Source organism: Malaya genurostris, chromosome 3, assembly GCF_030247185.1.
Source record: "Malaya genurostris strain Urasoe2022 chromosome 3, Malgen_1.1, whole genome shotgun sequence".
Taxonomy (NCBI): Eukaryota; Metazoa; Arthropoda; class Insecta; order Diptera; family Culicidae; genus Malaya; species Malaya genurostris.
In genome coordinates, this window is record NC_080572.1 from 198,573,689 (window position 1) to 198,593,920 (window position 20,232).

Here is a 20,232-nt window from a genome sequence, read left to right on the forward strand (position 1 = left end):
AGAAATTTGCACCTGACTGACCTTCAACTTGCAAATTTTGTACGGTTTCAATGACGAAAGAAGAGGGGAAGAAACATGTTTATCGAGACTATTATGCTTGGTTCCCCTTTCTCTGATTACCCAGTTGAAATCACTACACTTATAAAGTAGCCCAAAAAATAAATTTCTTCCGGTTGTTTGTTTTCTTTTCCATGTACCTGGCGCGCCCACATCCACCGTTCTCCACCCTTCGGTCCAGTGACTGACCATGATCGCGTCGTTGTATGCTATATTTCGACGTGGGCCGTCTACCGGAAGGGTTCGGCATCGTACAGCTTAGATCACTTTGACCCGAGGCTCTGCACGCATGCTATCTACGCATTCGCCGGTCTGGACGTCGACAACAATGCTATCCGATCGCTCGGTAAGTACAATATTCCTGTAATCGATATCCGCTCAATACGCCGTCCGTAACTGCTGTAAACTGGTGTCGTTTAATAGTATTGAATGGTTTTAATCAATAATTCCCTCTTGCTTCGATTGATGCTTTAGATAAACAAAAAAAAAAAATCATTTGCCTTATGCTCGGAAATGAATTATATCATCCATGGTGCTAAATAAAATTCGTCACCGTATTTTTTCACGGCAATACTGTTTACGGAACTGATTAACACAATTTTTTCTGCGTGTTTTTTTATATATATATATATTAATATTTACGGTATTATGAATTTGTTGAGATTTACATAACTTGAGTGTTTAGTCATAAATTTTTCAGTTTTATTGTGTTCATTATTTTGTTCTTACCATTAGGACATCACTAGCATCCACAATTCTGTGATTTTATGTAGGCAATGATAAACCTGCTTATCATAGAAGAAAGGAGAGGAACCTATACACTAACGTTCTAACTAATTCAAACAGCGATTCGATTCTCTTTGAAGAGTGCATCGATTTTTATCGGAATTTGGATATAATACTATGTGATATTATATCTAAAGGTTCTATATTCGTGAGTCTATGCAACTCATCTGTAATTTTTTTTTTGAATATTACAATCATATCATATAGGCGCGGCAACTATGGGGGGCAAAGATTTATTGCGGAGGGGTCATGCCCCCCAATATTTTAGCAACTGGAATAATTATTAGAAAATTTGCTACAAATATTTTATGATATAACACTTTTTTTCTGTTATCCCCGAGTTCGTCTCCCTAATCCATCATCCATCTTAACTAAGTTACTGAAAATTTACTACACTGTGAAATGTGCTATACTTTACCACTTTCGAATATTTATTATTACTGGAATAGTAGGGAAAATGTTTGTGATTTTTACTTGGTTGTTTTTTATTTGATCTAACCGCTCCTTTTCTTTTATAACAATTCTTTATATATTACAAAGATCAATGATCTGTATTAATAATTTTTTGTGTCCCCCCATATTTCATGGAACTTGCCGCCCATCATACAAACTTAGAAAATTTCGCAGAATTCGGTAATTTTTTACCGAATTTTCAACAGCTGAACGTTCGGTAATCTGTTCGGTAATTAAATTGATGACCGATCGTTCGGTAATTGCTGAAATGTCAAACAACTACTGTAAACTGTAAACCAAATGAATCTAACTGATTGCTCGGTAATATTTTGTTTTTTTGTTTTCCTTTGGTTAAAATTCTGGATTTTCGAATTAAAAAAAACAACACAAATTCACAAAAACGAATGAAGAAAATTCCAACCTGTTGTGGTTATGGTTTTATTCCACGAAAAAATAAGAGTCAAGTGTTCCGGCTGACCGGAATTATGAGCGCCTTCCAAAACACTGCACAATCCGTAAGTAAACAAAAAGCTTTAGCGGTTCAAATATTTAAAAAATTTTAGCACCTGTATCTCAATCAATTTGATGGACTCTTCAGGATTTTTTGTCGTGAATACGACTTACTTTACTATGGGGCGACTTTTTAAAATTTACCCTCTGAAAGAGTGATAAGTTTTTGATCGTGAATATCTCTTGTTGTATCTAACGAATCAACATAATTTTTGCTACATGCCATCGGAAATATGATCACAATATTATGATAAAATTTTCAATTGTGTGACATAATTTCAAATTATTCAAAATTAAACTTTTCTGAAATGTTTGGTATGAACGAGTATCAAAGAGGATAATTCATAAGGCGCGTTTGCCTTACTCGTATTTTCAAAGCTCCTAGCTCAGTGATCTGTGAAAGGATTTATATAATCTAACTACCAATATAATCGAAATTTTTCAACTTAAACGTGTATAGCCAAAGTATTGAAGTATTTCAATAGTACACTATTGAAAAACATGTCTTATTTGACCCATGTCAACACCAGCCAATCAGAACGCGTTCTGAGGAAGAGAACAAAATATCTGCTGCTGTACAACAAATCGTTCTAGAAAAATGTTCCGAGTAGTGATTAATATCATAGTGAGTTCCACAATTTGGTCCTTCTGAAAGGCATGAATGAATCCCGTACAGCAACCTGATAATTTTTTTTCAATGGAATGCAAATCCGAAATGAAATAATCGACTTTAAAATTCTATATGCTGATATTTTATTAGCCGTTTGGACCGCCCATTAGTGAAAAAGCTACAAACGAAATCACGTAAAAAGAAACCTCTTAACAAAAATTGGATCAGTTTGGATTCTAGCGCCACTGCGAGCAGATGTGTTTTGTGTCGTTTGCAAAGCTAGTTTCGCTTCCGACAAGAGCGATTACGTCACAGCTGCTAGTCGTTTGTATTGGTGAAAAAGCAACGAAAAGGGGACAACGGTGGAGAGCATCATACAAAATCAGCCATTCCAATGGCTCTAAAAGTTTTCTAAAGAACTATTAGAATTTCTTCTTCGCAAATCGAAGGTAAAAATCCCCAGTTTAGTGCAAATCTAGAACTGTTTGATTAGATTTGTGCATTTTTCGCTGTGTGAAATTCACAGTAATCGAGATCAAGTGAAGCCTTCTTTGTTTTTGCGAAAAATGTGAAAAAGGGGAATGCTTTCATAATTCATACAAATAATCAACTAATTGATATTCGGAAGTGTTAAGGAACATGTCAATTGTTTTCGTATACACGACATCCAGTTATGTCTCTGACATTACCCACCCACCTTTTTTTTCGTTTGGTTAATAAAAAGACACTGAACTGTTTTACAGTTAGTTTCACGACAATCAGTTTTCACAGAATTTCGGTTATTGGAAGATAATTTTACCATTCGGACGGTATGGTTTTTACCGTACTCGGCGACTATTCAGATTTACCGTTTGAATTGCATATCTATTTACAGAATTTTGTAATGAAAACTTGCGTAAAACTGATCGTCCGGTAAATATTTGCATAATTGTTGTAAAATGAAGTTCATGTACCGAAATATTGGTAATTTCTATTGATTACCGAAAGTTTTCGTCAAAAAAATTACCGAACAATGGAATCGAATCTTAGTGTGTATACACTAATTAAATTAATAACTTATTCTTAAGACAGATAAAAAAAATTCTGTTTATAAGAGGATATCAATATTTAACCCTAAAACACTCTTGTGAGGTAGATTTCCACCCAAGTGGTACTTATGGTTACGGTTTACTCTAACCCTAATCAACCTTTACGATAATTCAATCTGACGTTTAGCCTTTCATTTACACTGGTGCATTATTTTTAGTTCACTTAACCGGCTGAACAAAAGGGTGTTTTTTATGGGCTTGCTGATTTGAAATTTAAATAAAACCATTTTTTTATTTGGTAGATTTTCTTGGCATTTAACATTTAAATATGATTTCGGGCATATGGCCGCCATGACTATTCACAAAGGTCATTATGGAGGTCCAATTTTCGATCACTTCCCCACAAAAAATAATCGAGTTGCGTGAAATCACACAAACGGGGAGGCCAATTTTCGGTTCATTTCTCGAAATAATGTTGTCGTTGAAATGTCCTTTCAATAAGTCCTGTTGAAACCACATTTCGTCCACATCCATATGTTTTATTTAAAAGATATTTTATTCAGGCCTATTTGCGTACAAGCTGTACGTGGCCGATTTAGCTGAGTTTTTAGATAATTTTTTTTTGTATTGGATCTCGTTGTCACCTTTTTTCTAGGGGGAGAGGAGCTTCCCTTTTCCTTCTGCGAGGATTGAGGGGCTGTTTGTTCGTGGTTCGTCTCGTCATCCATTGCCGTGGTATTGTTGTTGATTTCGTTGCTAGTTGCTGTAGATGCGCATTGTTGTACATTGGTTGCAGTTGCTGGTTGGTTAGATGGTAAGCTGTTAATTGCAGCTGGTGTACTTTGTTCTATATGGATTACGTTGGATGGTTTCGTTGAAGGGGATGCTTCACTGTTGTTGGTGACTGTCACAGGTGTACTGGGGTTGCTTGGGGTTGGTGTGAAGGAAGCATCGTTGTCCTTTGGTATAGTTGTCTCCTTGTCCAGTTTATCACATGGCTTACCGTAGTGAAGAGCTTTTTGGCAATATTGACATGTGGCCATCTGATTGTCATAGGTAACAAGTGATTTGCACGGTATTCTTGTATCCTAACCGAATGTCACATAAGAAGGTATATGTCTCTTCAAGCGTATGCGTAACAAACGTACGCCATTTAGAATACCGGGGAAAAAAATTCTTCCACTTTTCTTTTTCGATAGAGAGAATCTCTCCGTATTGCATAGTTGCGCGAATATAAGGATCGATGACGCTTGAGGGAAGATCATGCACACGCACTTCTATAGCACTATGTTCCATATATACTGGAATGTTGCACTTGATATTTTCATGCTCCACATAGTGCACATTATTATTGTCTTTAGCGAATTGAATTGCATCCAACTCTTTATAGAACTGGATATAAACAACATTATTATTCTTATTGCATTGAAGTAAATGCACACGTTTAATGTCAAGATGCATTTGCTCCTTAAGCAAACCTTCAAGTTCTCGTATCGAAAATCGAATTTTGCACTGTCTGAAGTCAACATAATCTTCGTACCGGCGGTAGCTTTTGTTCGTTTGATTCACTCATTTCGAGATCGTTCTATTGTTCACTACACAATACTGTACTTCAGTCGGTGTTGAACAGTCGTTCGCACCGCACGCGTATAGCTCTTGGCTCCTGGAATTTTTTTTTTCTGGCTACCTAGAGTTTCATTGATTCAAGGCTTCAGTCTTTTTCAAGGCTACCTGAATCACTAACTAAGTGACTAAGTGATACAAAGAGTGATATTAGAGTGACTAAGTGATACAAAGAGTGATATTAGAGTGACTAAGAAATTAATCAGCCTTTTTTAAGGCTAGCTAGGAGTCTAATCGAAGACTAATTTAGCCTAGTTAATTTAATTTAAAATTTCATTAATTTCAAAAATGCCTGCGTCCAACCGGAAAGGCAACAAGCCTAAGGCTAAAAATAATTCAATACGGAATAAATCACAATCCGTTATTCAACATTTTTCTAATAACATTCACGATCTTATAGAATCTGAATGTAAAAATAAAAGACAACGGACGGATTTCCCTTCCGTTGATCCTATGCCGTCTAACAATATTTACGAGATTCTTCCTGAATCCGATTGTAGCGACATAGAAGAAAATTCTTCAAAAATTCCCAAAATGGACGCTTGTCGTTCTGGGAAGAAACATCAATCTATGCCACCAGTGACGGTGATGATTTCCGACTTCAAAGCATTCCGTACTGAGCTTTCTACTTTTCTCCCGGAAGTAAAAGTCTCATTTCAAATCGGACGAAGAGGAGAATGTCGAGTCTTGGTGGATGGATTGGAAGATTACGAACGTCTTATTCGATATTTGTCCGAAAAACTTCATAAATTTTATTCATATGATATAAAATCAGACAGACCCTTCAAGGCTGTCTTGAAAGGATTATCAAATGATCAAAGTATTGATGAAATTAAAAATGAACTAAAAGAATTGCTTGGTTTTGCCCCTTCCCAAGTAATACTTATGAAAAAAAGAGCGAATGGTACTTCTAAACCACGCTCTGGAATTTCCCATGAACTTTACCTAATACACTTCAATCGAAGTGATGTAAACAATTTGAAAACTTTAGAAAAAGTACGTTTCATTTCCCACATTAAAATTCATTGGGAACATTATAAACGGCATAATCGTATTGCAAACTTAACGCAATGTCGTCGTTGCCAAGGCTTCGGTCATGGAACCAAAAATTGTCATATGGATATACGGTGTTTGAATTGTGGTAAATCGCATTCGAAAGACGCTTGTCCAATGAATGAAACCACTGATAAATTTTCATGTTCAAATTGCAATGGAAATCATAAATCCAATTATTTGAAATGTCCTGTCAGGGAAAAAATTTTAAACGCTCGTTCGCTTAGACAACAAGTCAAATCAACGACCTTAAATTTACAGAACATACCTGAAAATTCTTCTAAGGCACCTGCCAATTCGTCTTCTAACGAAAACAATTTATTGACAGGTAGATCGACCTCGTCATCATCTTCTTCTAATGTCAGTTATGCTGGTATATTAGGTAGAAATCTATCTCCTATTTCTTCTAATGTAAATAATCAAAACACAGGACCGCCTTGCAGTTCTTCTTCTAACGAAAACAATTTATTAATAGGTAGACCGGCCAAATCATCTTCTTCTAATGGCAGTCTACCTACAAATATTCCTTCAATGCCATTCGCTTCTTTAAATGAAGTCGATTTAGGCGATATAACTGAAAATAAAATGATCTACCTACAAGATCAACTTTTTCAAATGATCATCCAAATGAATTCGACTTCATCACTTTTTGAAGCATTTCAAATCGGATGGAAATTTGCAAATAATATTATAATGAATTTAAAATTTAACAGTGATGTTAAATAATTATTTGAATATTTTAAATTGGAATGCTCGATCTTTGAAATCGAGTGAAGATGAATTTTATAATTTTCTCAAAGATCACAAAATTCATATTGCCATTGTGACAGAAACTTTTCTTAAACCAAATGTAAAATTGAAAAGTAATCCACATTATGTGGTTCATCGATTTGACAGGTTTACTGGAATTGGTGGTGGAGTTGCCATTTTTGTCCAACGGCAAATTAAACATCGAATTTTACCTTCTTTCAATACTAAAGTTATTGAAAGCTTGGGAATCGAAGTTGAAACCATTCATGGAATTTATTTCATCGCTGGAGCATATTTGCCATTCCAATGCACCGGCGAACAATTAAATTTCTTTAAAGGCGATTTGCAAAAACTTACAAGATATCGATCGAAATTTTTCGTAATAGGGGACTTAAATGCTAAGCATGTCCAGTGGAATTGTAGGCAAAATAACAGTAATGGTAAAATACTTCATAATCAACTCTCAGCTGGTTACTTTACAGTTCTTCATCCCAGTAATCCTACTTGTTTCTCTTCCGTGAAAAACCCGTCTACAATTGATCTGGTTCTAACAGATCAAAGTCACATTTGTAGTGAACCGATTACTCATGCTGATTTTGACTCAGATCATCTTCCTGTAACATTCAGACTTTCCAACGAAGCTATAATTAATCCAATTAGTTCTATTTTCAACTATCATAGAGCAAATTGGTTGGATTACAGATCTCACATTGAAAATCATGTGGATCATGAAACTATTTTAGAAAATTCTGCGGATATCGACACAGCAATTGATAATTTGAATCATTATATTATCGAAGCTAGAAATCTTTCAGTTCCCAAAGCTCAAACTAAATTAAATTCTCCTATCATCGATGACAATCTTCAACTGCTCATTCGGTTGAAGAATGTTCGTCGACGACAATATCAACGTTCTCGTGATCCTGCTATGAAAAACATAGTTAAGGATTTACAAAAAGAAATTAAACATAGATTTACTCTTTTGCGAAATGAAAATTTCGCTAAAGAAGTTGAACAAATTAAACCATATTCTAAACCTTTCTGGAAACTTTCTAAGGTTCTTAAGAAACCTCAGAAACCTATTCCTGCTCTCAAGGAAGGAAATCAAATACTTCTTACAAATGGCGAAAAAGCTCAAAAACTTGCTCAGCAGTTCGAGAGTGTCCACAATTTTAATTTGAACGTTGTGAGTCCTATTGAAAATGAAGTCTCACTGAAATATGATCATATTTCAACTCAAGTGTTATCACACGATGACATTATTGAGACGAATTTTGATGAAATTAAATCAATTATTAGAAAACTTAAAAACATGAAGGCTCCTGGTAATGATGGAATTTTTAATATTCTTATTAAAAATCTTCCCGATGTTGCCTTGAGACTCCTGGTTAAAATTTTCAACAAGTGTTTTTCATTAGCTTACTTCCCAAAAAGATGGAAAAACGCTAAAGTAATTCCTATCCTAAAACCTGATAAAAACCCAGCAGAAACATCAAGTTATCGCCCAATTAGCTTACTTTCTTCTATCAGTAAACTTTTTGAAAAAATTATCTTGTTAAGAATGATGACTCATATAAATGAGAATTCAATTTTTTTACCAGAGCAGTTTGGATTTCGTCATGAACATTCAACTACTCATCAACTTGTCAGAGTAACGAACATGATAAAATCAAATAAATCTTCTGGGTTATCCACTGGAGTTGCTCTTCTAGACATAGAAAAAGCATTCGACAGTGTTTGGCACAAAGGTTTAATAGCAAAAATGTCTGATTTCCAGTTTCCTATTTATTTGATCAAAATGATTCAAAATTATTTAACTGATCGTACTCTTCAGGTTAGCTATCAGAATTGTAAATCTGAATTGCTACCCGTACGAGCCGGTGTTCCGCAGGGTTCGAGTGTAGCTCCAATCTTGTATAATATTTTCACTTCTGATCTTCCAAATCTACCCGTTGGTTGTCAGAAATCGCTATTCTGTGACGACACAAGTCTGTTAGCCACAGGTAGAAATCTAAGAGTGATCTGCAGTCGCCTACAAAGAAGTTTAAATATTTTCAGTGATTATCTGTCAAAATGGAAAATTAAACCAAATGCAGCAAAAACGCAATTAATTATCTTTCCTCACAAGCCAAGAGCTTCTTTTCTTAAACCAAACAATAATCACATTCTCAAATTGAATGGCTTGGAATTGACATGGTCTGATCAAGCTAAATACTTAGGTTTAACGTATGACAAAAAACTCACTTTCAAGGATCACATTGAAGGAATCCAGGCAAAGTGTAATAAATATATTAAATGTTTATATCCTCTTATAAACAGAAATTCTAAGCTCTGTCTAAAAAACAAATTGTTAATTTATAAACAAATTTTCAGACCAGCCATGCTTTATGCGGTACCAATTTGGTCAAGCTGTTGTTCCACCAGGAAGAAAACGCTTCAAAGGATTCAGAATAAAATTCTGAAAATGATTCTGAAGCGTCCTCCCTGGTTTAGTACAAATGAGTTACACAGACTCACAAATATAGAACCATTAGATGTAATGTCACATAATATTATAAGCAAATTCCGACAAAAATCGATGCAATCTTCAATTGAATCGATTCGCTCTCTGTATTAGTTAGTAAGTTAGTATATAAGTTCCTTTTCCCCATTACACAATACAAGTAGGTTTAGAATTTTCCCTACACAAAAATCTCAGAATTGCGGAAGCAAATGATGTCTTCATGGTAATAACCAAATCATATATATATATATATAACAGGGCTGAAAAGTCACCACTTGTGGCTGAACACCCAATTTAAATCTTAATAATTTAATTTTAACTCATATTCCAATAAATAGTTATTTAAAAAAAAAAAAAAAAAAAAAAAAAAAATACTGTACTTGCACGGAAAACCCTTCGATCATAAAATTGCGATATCGCAGTTCTTGATTTTTGCGATAGTTGATTTAACTAATTTCTTTTTGATTCAACCAAATTGGTTTTTGATTTGCATATATTCAAGTAGTTGAAAAATATGTTGTTTTGAATGCTGTCAAATGCCGGAGACAGTTGAAAGCAAAACAATAATCGCAATGCAAAATCAACAACTTTTTTAGTTGAAATCTGTTCGCGTCGCTTCAAAATGTCAATGAAAACAACATCGATGGTTAAAGCGTTTGGTGAAATTGTGTTCATTCGATTTGAGAATTTTATGATAACAAGTGTTTATCTAACAGCGGTGTTGTGATAAAGTTAACCTTGTTTGAGATGAAAAAGATTTGGTGACAAATTAGAAAATGTTAATGAATGATCATCTCGTAATCTTTCAGGTATGCGCAAACATTTTATACTTCAAATTCGATCATTGATTTACTTCCAGCAGACTGTTTTACTTCCAGCTGTTTAATACCGATGATGATGTTCATGCATTAGCAATAAAACGCTTTTTGATATGAATTTAATTTATAAAAGTAACAGGAGCGAAGGGTTTCAAACGCACAGAACGCGCTGCGATTGAATGGCGCGTTTGAATTGCCGTCGCAAAATTCCAATTCCCAGCGGTTGATGCACCCAAGCTCATATAAATTGACTAAAATTATCAGTGCATAACTTTAGTTCAACCGTTTGAAGGCATCATTTTAGGTAAATTTAATAATTTCGCTAATTTACTCGCCCCTCCGGGCACTTTTGCTGATTAAAAACGTTTTTCTACATAAATCATTTCCGATCGAGTCAGAAGTATTTTTTTTTAGAATTTAGATCTTTACTGATCTCAAAACAAACAAACAAATAAAACCGATTTATTTTTCAACTAACAGAATTTTGTTTCAATAACAACACCAGTTATTTCAACTAAAATATTTGTTGAAATTAAAAGGTATGTGTCCTCACTAATTGACAGCATTTTTTTAAACAGTTAAATTAGTTGTTTCAACCATCGTTTCTGCTAATCGAAAAACAAAAATGACAGTTTAGTTAAAACAACAATCGATTAGTTGTACCAAATTTTAACCAATCGAATTCAGAAAATCAACTAATATTCTCGTTGAAATGGGATCGCGGGTGGTTCCGTGTGGTTTCTACTGTCCCGAACGTAAGCGGTTTTGGTTTATCGACTGACTTGAATGTGATATGAAACCGAACTGCACATCCATATGTTGAAGATTTGGCAACAAAAATTCATTGATCTTTCACGGTAACGCGTCGTCCTTCCTCGTTTTTGAAGATACACGGAACCACCCGCGATCCCATTTCAACCAGAATATTAGTTGATTTTCTGAATTCGATTGGTTAAAATTTGGTACAACTAATCGATTGTTGTTTTAACTAAACATTTATGTTTTTCGATTAGCAGAAACGATGGTTGAAACAACTAATTTAACAGTTTGAAAAAAAATGCTGTCAATTAGTGAAGACACATACCTTTCAATTTCAACAAATATTTTAGTTGAAATAACTGGTGTTGTTATTGAAACAAAATTCTGTTAGTTGATAAATAAATCGGTTTTATTTGTTTGTTTGTTTTGAGATCAGTAAAGAACTAAATTCTAAAAAAAATACTTCTGATTCGATCGGAAATGATTGATGTAGAAAAACGTTTTTAATCAGCAAAAGTGCCCGGAGGGGCGAGTAAATTAGCGAAATTATTAAATTTACCTAAAATGATGCCTTCAAACGGTTGAACTAAAGTTATGCACTGATAATTTTAGTCAATTTATATGAGCTTGGGTGCATCAACCGCTGTGAATTGGAATTTTGCGACGGCAATTCAAACGTGCCATTCAATCGCAGCGCGTTCTGGGCGTTTGAAACCCTTCGCTCCTGTTACTTTTATAAATTAAATTCATGTCAAAAAGCGTGTTATTGCTAATGCATGAACATCATCATCGGTATCAAACAGCTGGAAGTAAATAATGATCGAATTTGAAGCATTAAATTTTTGCACATACCTGAAAGATTACGAGATGATCATTCATTAACATTTTCTAATTTGTCACCAAATCTTTTTCATCTCAAACAAGGTTAACTTTATCACAACACCGCTGTTAGATAAACACTTGTTATCATAAAATTCTCAAATCGAATGAACACAATTTCACCAAACGCTTTAATCATCGATGTTGTTTTCATTGACATTTTGAAGCGACGCGAACAGATTTCAACTAAAAAAGTTGTTGATTTTGCATTGCGATTATTGTTTTGCTTTCAACTGTCTCCGGCATTTGACAGCATTCAAAACAACATATTTTTCAACTACTTGAACATATGCAAATCAAAAACCATTTTGGTTGAATCAAAAAGAATTTAGTTAAATCAACTATCGCAAAAATCAAAAACTGCGATATCGCAAATTTATGATCGAAGGGTTCTCCGTGTATGAAGACCGATGATTCCGACGCCCATAAACAGTACATTTATCTGGATTAATCGGTAATTCTTGAATGGAGTGTGGATTATATTTGGTTCAAATACGACAATTTTGCTTGTTGACGTATCCAATCAACCAAAAATGCGCCTCATCACTGAAGAGAATTTTGCGCTATAAACAGTTTCAATTGAACACTGATTTTGAAAATATATTTCCACGATTTAGAAGCGTTGTTCTGGAGTTAGCCTATTCATGATGATTCGCCAAACAATTCTGAGTTGAGACGTCACTTTACACTGTCAAAATAACTTTCAGACAATAGAGTAATCTCTATTGAATAAACAAACCTCTTAAAAAAAACACCCGTTGTAACCTTCTAAAGATGTCCAGGGTTAGAAATGTATCTCACGAGAGCACTTCGTTAGTGTTTTGTTGGAAGCTGAAAATACGGAAATTTGATTATAACTTTTTTTGTCAGCAAAATATCTAAACATAGTAAGCGAAATAAAAGAGAAAAGACTCATTCGTTATAGTGGAATATCTCGTAATTTTTATACCAATATTTAGTTGCTTGCAACACATGATATCTCATCTTCTGTAGATCTTTTGCTTAAAACATATACATTTGTTACTTGCATTTGTTTCTCACAAATATATCGGGATAAATACCGTTTTAAACTGGTAAGGAAAACCATATATTAAAAAAATAGTTTCAGAACTTTCACAATGCCCCAAAATGATCAAAATCGGTTGTGAAAACTGAAAACTGTAGGTAAAAGGGAAATTTTGACGTATATTAGGACCTGTTTAGCAAAATTTTATTTTTCGTGTACAAATTTATAGAACTCAAATGTTATTATAGAGGCTAGTTGATGAGTAGTTGAATGCTCAAGATGATATTCAAATAGATAGAAGAAAGGAAACTATCTGGATTTTTCTGTTGATTTTGTATCGGGTTTGAGAATAGAAATTACTTTAGTAATTCCGTCATTGCCAGGAGCCTTCTTATTTCTAAGTTTCTTAATTTGCCTCGCTTATGATTATATTTCCGCGAGACATCGTTTTCAAACTGCTGTGCATGATTTTGAGCATGCTCACAGTTTGAGAAAACAAAAGTTTGATTTCTTTCATTGAGAGTTGGAATTGGTTTCTGAGGCTATTTTGGTAAATTTCAGGTATATCCTGCTACTTTTATGTCGTTTAATTGACTCGTTTTTATCTAAGCGAATAAGCTTTTATATGTCAGTGGTTTAACATTGGATAGATGTCTTATGAATGCGAATTACCACAATTAAAACAGCCTTGGCAACGACGACATTGCGTTAGATTCGCAATGCCGATGTCTCGTTTTTAATGTACTCATGCGAATTTTAACGTGGAGCATAGAATACACTTTTTCTAAAAAAAACAAATTGTTTACTTCACTTCGATTGAAGTATTAGAAGAAGTTCCTGGGACATTCAAGAGTTTATTTATGCCATTTGCTCATTTTGCCTTTCTCGTATAGAAATTACTGTGAAAACTGAACTATGAACCGAGGTCCGGAAGACCGAATGTCATATACCATTCGACGCAGGTCGACGAACTGAGCAAATGTTTGTCTATGTACGTATGTAATATTGCCACTCACTTTACTCAGAGACGGCAAAACCAATTTTCAGAAACTTCAATTTACATGAAAAGTCTCCTGGTCCCATACACAGCTCCTAGATTTCATTTGGATCCAACTTCCGGTTCCGGAATTACAGGGTGGTATGCACCAAGAAGTGAAAATAATGTCTCTCAATTTTTTTGAGGATAGCTGAACCGATTTTCACAAACTTAGATTATAAAGCTTGCTTCATTTAGAATTGGAACACACTTTCGCTCATATTGTGGCGCTCCTGGTGGACGGATTCGGAAGTTCTTGGCGCCCACGTGTCGGGAATTTTGTCAGCTTCACGTATGATTTTTGACATTCCGCAAATCGACTGTACTTTGTAAACAATCAATATGGAAGCCGGAAGAAGGAAACAAATTGTGCAGTTATTTGGAAAATCCATTGTGGTCTGCATCTAGGCTAGCTAAACAGCTGAAATTCAGTTTTTGCAATGACTGAGCGGAAATATATATTGGAGAAGCCAAGTGAAAGAAAAACTAACAGAAAAGATGAATTTTTGGAAAAAGATACGCTCAGAGACAGGACTCGAACCTGCGTTCTTATGCATTCCGTGCATACGCGCTACCATTTCGCCACTCTGATCTTGTTTTAGCCACTGCAAAACTCGAAACAGACACAGTAGCAACGTACATCGAACATGGTCTACATCCTGGCCGTCTCACCCGACCGATATCTCACATCCAAACATCTTCTCTGTTCATCAAACACTAGTCCTCTCGCTGTATACCTATTTCTCCGATCAAGCATTGAGTAGGAGAGTGTATTTATAATCGCTTGTCACCTTCTTAATGGTGCCAGTCGCTGGCTGGACATCGTCACTAGTCAGTGTTTGATGAACAGAGAAGATGTTTGGATGTGAGATATCGGTCGGGTGAGACGGCCAGGATGTAGACCATGTTCGATGTACGTTGCTACTGTGTCTGTTTCGAGTTTTGCAGTGGCTAAAACAAGATCAGAGTGGCGAAATGGTAGCGCGTATGCACGGAATACATAAGAACGCAGGTTCGAGTCCTGTCTCTGAGCGTATCTTTTTCCAAAAATTCATCTTTTCTGTTAGTTTTTCTTTCACTTGGCTTCTCCAATATATATTTCCGCTCAGTCATTGCAAAAACTGAACATAGTCATGGCGGCTTTACGTCAAACTAAAAATTAATAAATCGTTAAAAACAATTGCGGTTTGATTTTCCGTAACAATCTGCTTCTGGTAGGAAAGGGCAGACAATCAATACAACCTTCATAGGGGTCTGTCGCTGACGATGTCCAGCCAGCGACTGGCACCATTAAGAAGGTGACAAGCGATTATAAATACACTCTCCTACTCAATGCTTGATCGGAGAAATAGGTATAAAGCGAGAGGACTAGTGTTGATGAACAGAGAAGATGTTTGGATGTGAGATATCGGTCGGGTAAGACGGCCAGGATGTAGACCATGTTCGATGTACGTTGCTACTGTGTCTGTTTCGAGTTTTGCAGTGGCTAAAACAAGATCAGAGTGGCGAAATGGTAGCGCGTATGCACGGAATGCATAAGAACGCAGGTTCGAGTCCTGTCTCTGAGCGTATCTTTTTCCAAAAATTCATCTTTTCTGTTAGTTTTTCTTTCACTTGGCTTCTCCAATATATATTTCCGCTCAGTCATTGCAAAAACTGAACATAGTCATGGCGGCTTTACGTCAAACTAAAAATTAATAAATCACAGCTGAAATTGTTCAGAAATACCGTATGGCGCGTTATCAAACGGTATAAGGAAACATTGACAACGATTCGGAAGCCTCAAGCCAATCGTCGGAGTGGAACTGTCTTCCGGAAACTGCGTGGTAAGATTTTGAAGACGATTAAGAGGAATCCTAATCTGTCGGACCGTGATTTGGCCAAAAAATTCGGTGCTGCCCATAGTACCGTGAGGAGAACTCGAATCCGGGAAGAAATCAAGTCGTATCGAGCTAGCAAACAGCCAAATCGGACCATAAAACAGAATAGTGTGGTCAAAATTCGTGCTCGGGAACTATATGACCAGGTGCTGACCAAGTTCGACGGGTGTCTTCTGAGGGACGATGAAACCTATGTCAAGGCTGACTTCGAGCAAATTCCAGGTCAAAAAATTTACTTGGCAACGGTTCGGGGAGATGTTCCAACCAAATTTAAATTTGTTTTTATGATTTGGCACGGCATTTGCAGCTGTGGCAAAAAAAAACGAAAGTTTTCGTTACAAATACGACAATGACACCGGAACTATACTAAAAAAATGTCTCCAAAAACGAATTTTGCCGTTCATTCGATCCCACGACCATCCCGTAATGTTTTGGCCAGATTTGGCAAGCAGTCATTACAGCAAAGTCGTTCAAGAATGGTATGCATAGAAAGGGGTCCAGTTTGTTCCGAAAAACCTTAACCCACCCAACTGCCTCCAGTTCCGCCCTATTTAGAAATACTGGACAATCATGAAGAGAAGACTCAAGGCAAAGGGAAAGGTTTGTCAAAGACATCAATCAGATGACGACCTGGTGGAATAAGATAGCTAAAACGATGGATGAAGGTGTGCGCCGCCTAATGAGCCATGTTACAGGAAAAAATCGAGAATTCCTTCGAAACCGTGACGAATAATTTTATCCGTATTTTTTCTTAAAAGTATGAAGAAAACGCTACATTTGTATAAAAAAAGATCTTGAATTCAATAATAAATTATCGATTTTGTATTTGTTCCAATTCTATCTGAAGCAAGCTTTACTATAGATTATACAAAGTTCCTGACTTTCAACTACCAGCTCCGGAATGACATGCGCCAAAAAGGTAAAAATAGTGTCAGTAACTTCTTTCGAAGATGGCTTAACCGATTTTTACCATCTTCGATTCTACTGAGGGGTCTTCAGATACCATAAGAATATCCCGATTTTCAAGTTCCGGTTCCGGAGATAGGGTGCTTAGTGTAAAATTGTTGAATCCAAGAGTTTTTTCATAATTAACAATGTGATGAGAAGCGAATTCTTTAAATTGGTTACTAAGTTTCTTCATATTGCAGATCAAAATAGTGTAGGCCTAAATAAACTCATATCAGATTTTCACTAAATCAAACTCACTTAAATTCGAACGTAGCGTTTAAGTATTATGCAAATGAAGCCTTGAAAACTGGGATCTAAGCTTTTTCAATTTGTAGTATTTTGATTATTATTGATGTAATATTTAAGAAAAAATAAATAATATGAGAAAGACATAATTTCACATTAAAAAAGGTTATTTTTCATTAGAACTGCTTGGGAAGGGGCTATACTAAGTATTTACTTTAGTTCATTTTAAATTTGATTGGTACTTTGGTTTTATAAACCACTCTAGACTACCTTAAAAGGGTGTTTGTAATTCAGTTCATTTTACAAGACTCCAAATTCATCTCTTCGTTCGATTTGATATGAGAATTTCACTTCCGGCTGGAAAGTAGAAAGCTCATTACGGAATGCTTGGAGATCACCATAGTCATTGGAGGCATACATTGTTGTATGATATGGTGCCTTTCTGGGGTGATCCAGGATTATTTTGAAGTGTATAAATTAACTAGACTCGATCGGTCTTGAATAGATTCCTAAAATGACTGATTAGTTCGGAAAATAATTCAATGGACAGTTAACTCTAAAAAGATCGATTAATTATTAGTCTTAAAAAAACTTACTACTTGGAATAAATAATAATATTTGCTCGGTGTTCATTATTTTAACTCATAAACGAATGCGACTAGGTTAACTGAAAATATATGTTCTTTGTTAGCCGATTGTGCAACCAAAAAGACTAATTGAATGTCATATAGATTTTATCGTTATGTGCCCTATCAGAGAACCAACGATGCATAAAACATCACGTATAACGTTGCCACGAACGATGGTGTTCTTACATGGGGTAGTTGATCCAATTATTGTACAAGTGAAATCGTTTTAATTGATCTTCAAGCCCCATTCATGTGGACCGGTAATATGTAAATTTAAGATTTTCCTTGGGTATACAATTCTGATGGTTACCCTACCATAATAATTTATTCTTAAGTGCCTTCTTGAGCAATCTGAAGTATCTGTTTCAAGCTTGTGTAGATTAGATCTTTATCGTTTTTTTTCTATTTCCGCTTTCTATTTGTAGACCCGTGGCAAGATCTAAAAGAAAACTATGGAAAAGGTGGTTATGAGAAACTAGTTGGTATGCGTGCCACTAATCACCACCTCAAAGTTTTGATCGCCATCGGCGGTTGGAACGAAGGCTCAGAACGATATTCCGATATGGCGGCGAACCCAGAGAGGCGTCAGGCGTTCGTAAAGAATGCACTGGAATTTGTCAAGTTTGTTACCTTCTTCTCCTGATACTTTATCATTCATTCAATTTACATTTCATTTTTGTTTTTCAGACGGTACAATTTCGATGGGTTGGATCTCGATTGGGAATATCCAACACAACGGGGCGGCAAACCGTACGATCGCGAAAACTTCGTTGCACTTGTTAAGGAATTAAGTCAGCAATTCAAGAAGAGCAACCTGCTATTGACGTCGGCAATTGGAGCTGGTAAAGATACGATTGATGCTGCGTACGACATCAAAACACTGTCCAAATATTTGGACTTTCTCCATATAATGTGTTACGATTATAACGGCAGCTGGAACAGAAAGATCGGTCCGAATGCACCCCTGCAAAGTCGTGACGTATTGAACGTCGAATACACAATCGAACACTTGTTGGCCTTGGGAGCACCGTCCAATAAGATTGTCATGGGTTTACCGTTTTACGGAAGAACGTTCGTGTCTCCATTGAAACGTGCAAAGATTGGCGATGAGTCAGATGACAAAGGTTTTGCTGGGCCATCAACCAACGAGAATGGCTTCATGGGATACAATGAGGTTTGTGAAACATTGAAAGATAATCCCGACGGTTGGAACGTTTCCTGGGATGCAACAGCATCCGAAGCAGTCGCTACCATGCTAGATGGTAACATGACGAAAGTGGTGATTTACGATAGTACCCGCTCAATTGCGAATAAAGTTCGATTTTCGATTCGTCAAAATCTGGGGGGTTTGATGATTTGGTCCGTTGATACGGATGATTTCAATGGGTTGTGTGAACCGGAAAAGGACACTTACGCCGACTTTGGAGATCGAGAAAAAATTAAGCTTAGCATTCCGTCTCCAGTGAAGGACAAGTACAAGCTACTCACGACGGTCAACGATGCTATTTTGGTGGCAATTGATGAACTGAACCAGGAGAATGAAATCTCCGATTTGCCCGATGATGTTGAAGGATCCACACCCAAAGTGCCGAGTTCCGCAGCAGCTAAGAGTATATTAATCAATGGGTTAGGCTTAGTGATAGCATACGCGCTGGTTAGGCTTTTCTGAGTCGACGAACGGAGTTGTAGGATAAGTTTTATGTAAATAAATTATATGTAATTTGTGTAAATAAATTTGCGTTTTCATGTTTCGATTGATAACGAGGTTTTGAAAAACCTGTTCAGTATATGTGCTACAGTTGGAAATAAAACACATATAGGCAGCATAAACAGCGATCTTCATACGAAAATTACCGTACGTAATATTTTGTCATATCATCCTTCAATGTAAAACTCTTGGTAACCTCTGCAATTATTAATCAGTACCAGTAACTGCTAGGTCCGAACGCAGATCGTTTAGGAGAGCTCCGTTCATCAAGCTTTGATATCTCTTCACTCTTTCGCACTAGCGATATATAATGTGAACGTCAATTTTGTTCAAAATACAATTACACTGAAGTCTTTTTTATGCGAGTTTACGTACCGCATAAAAAAACCGCATAACTCTGAAAATTCGCATAAAAAAAACGCATAACTCTGAAACTTCGCATAAAAAACCCGCATAACTCTAAAAATTCGCATAAAAAAAGTCGCATAAAAAACCGCATAAAAAAAGACCTCAGTGTATAAGCTATCGTGCATGATCCGTCTGATGTTTACTGCAAAAAATCTTCAATATACACTGAGGTCTTTTTTATGCGAATTTTCAGAGTTAAGCGGTTTTTTATGCTAAGTTTCAGAGTTATGCGGTTTTTTATGCGAATTTCCAGATTTATGCGGTTTCCCTTATGCGGTTTTTTTATGCGAAGTTTCAGAATTATGCGGTTTTTTATGCGAATTTTCAGAGTTATGCGGTACGTAAACTCGTATAAAAAAGACTTCAGTGTATTGTGTTCGAGATCCCAATCGTCATTGCTGCTAGCACATATCAGCTGAGATCATCAAATAGATGATGACGCTGATGTACCCCCTAGACAGCAAAAGAAACAAAAAAAAACAAAATCTCAAATCAGTGGCTGGTTGCAAAACAGAATAGCGAGGATAGACTTGTGACGCGAT

At 35.9% G+C, this 20,232-nt stretch overlaps 1 protein-coding gene across 1 annotated transcript in view; it reads left to right on the top strand.

Annotated features, from left to right (window-relative positions):
* The window catches only part of LOC131436438 (probable chitinase 2), a 32,983-nt gene extending 13,675 nt beyond the window's left edge, over positions 1 to 19,308 (top strand). Inside the window, exons 2-4 of the mRNA XM_058605159.1 lie at positions 239 to 403; positions 18,000 to 18,195; positions 18,262 to 19,308. Coding sequence (XP_058461142.1) covers positions 239 to 403; positions 18,000 to 18,195; positions 18,262 to 19,243 — 1,343 coding nt within the window. The 3' untranslated portion in view covers positions 19,244 to 19,308. The remainder of the gene's footprint in view (positions 1 to 238; positions 404 to 17,999; positions 18,196 to 18,261) is intronic.
* Positions 19,309 to 20,232: the final 924 nt, after the last annotated feature.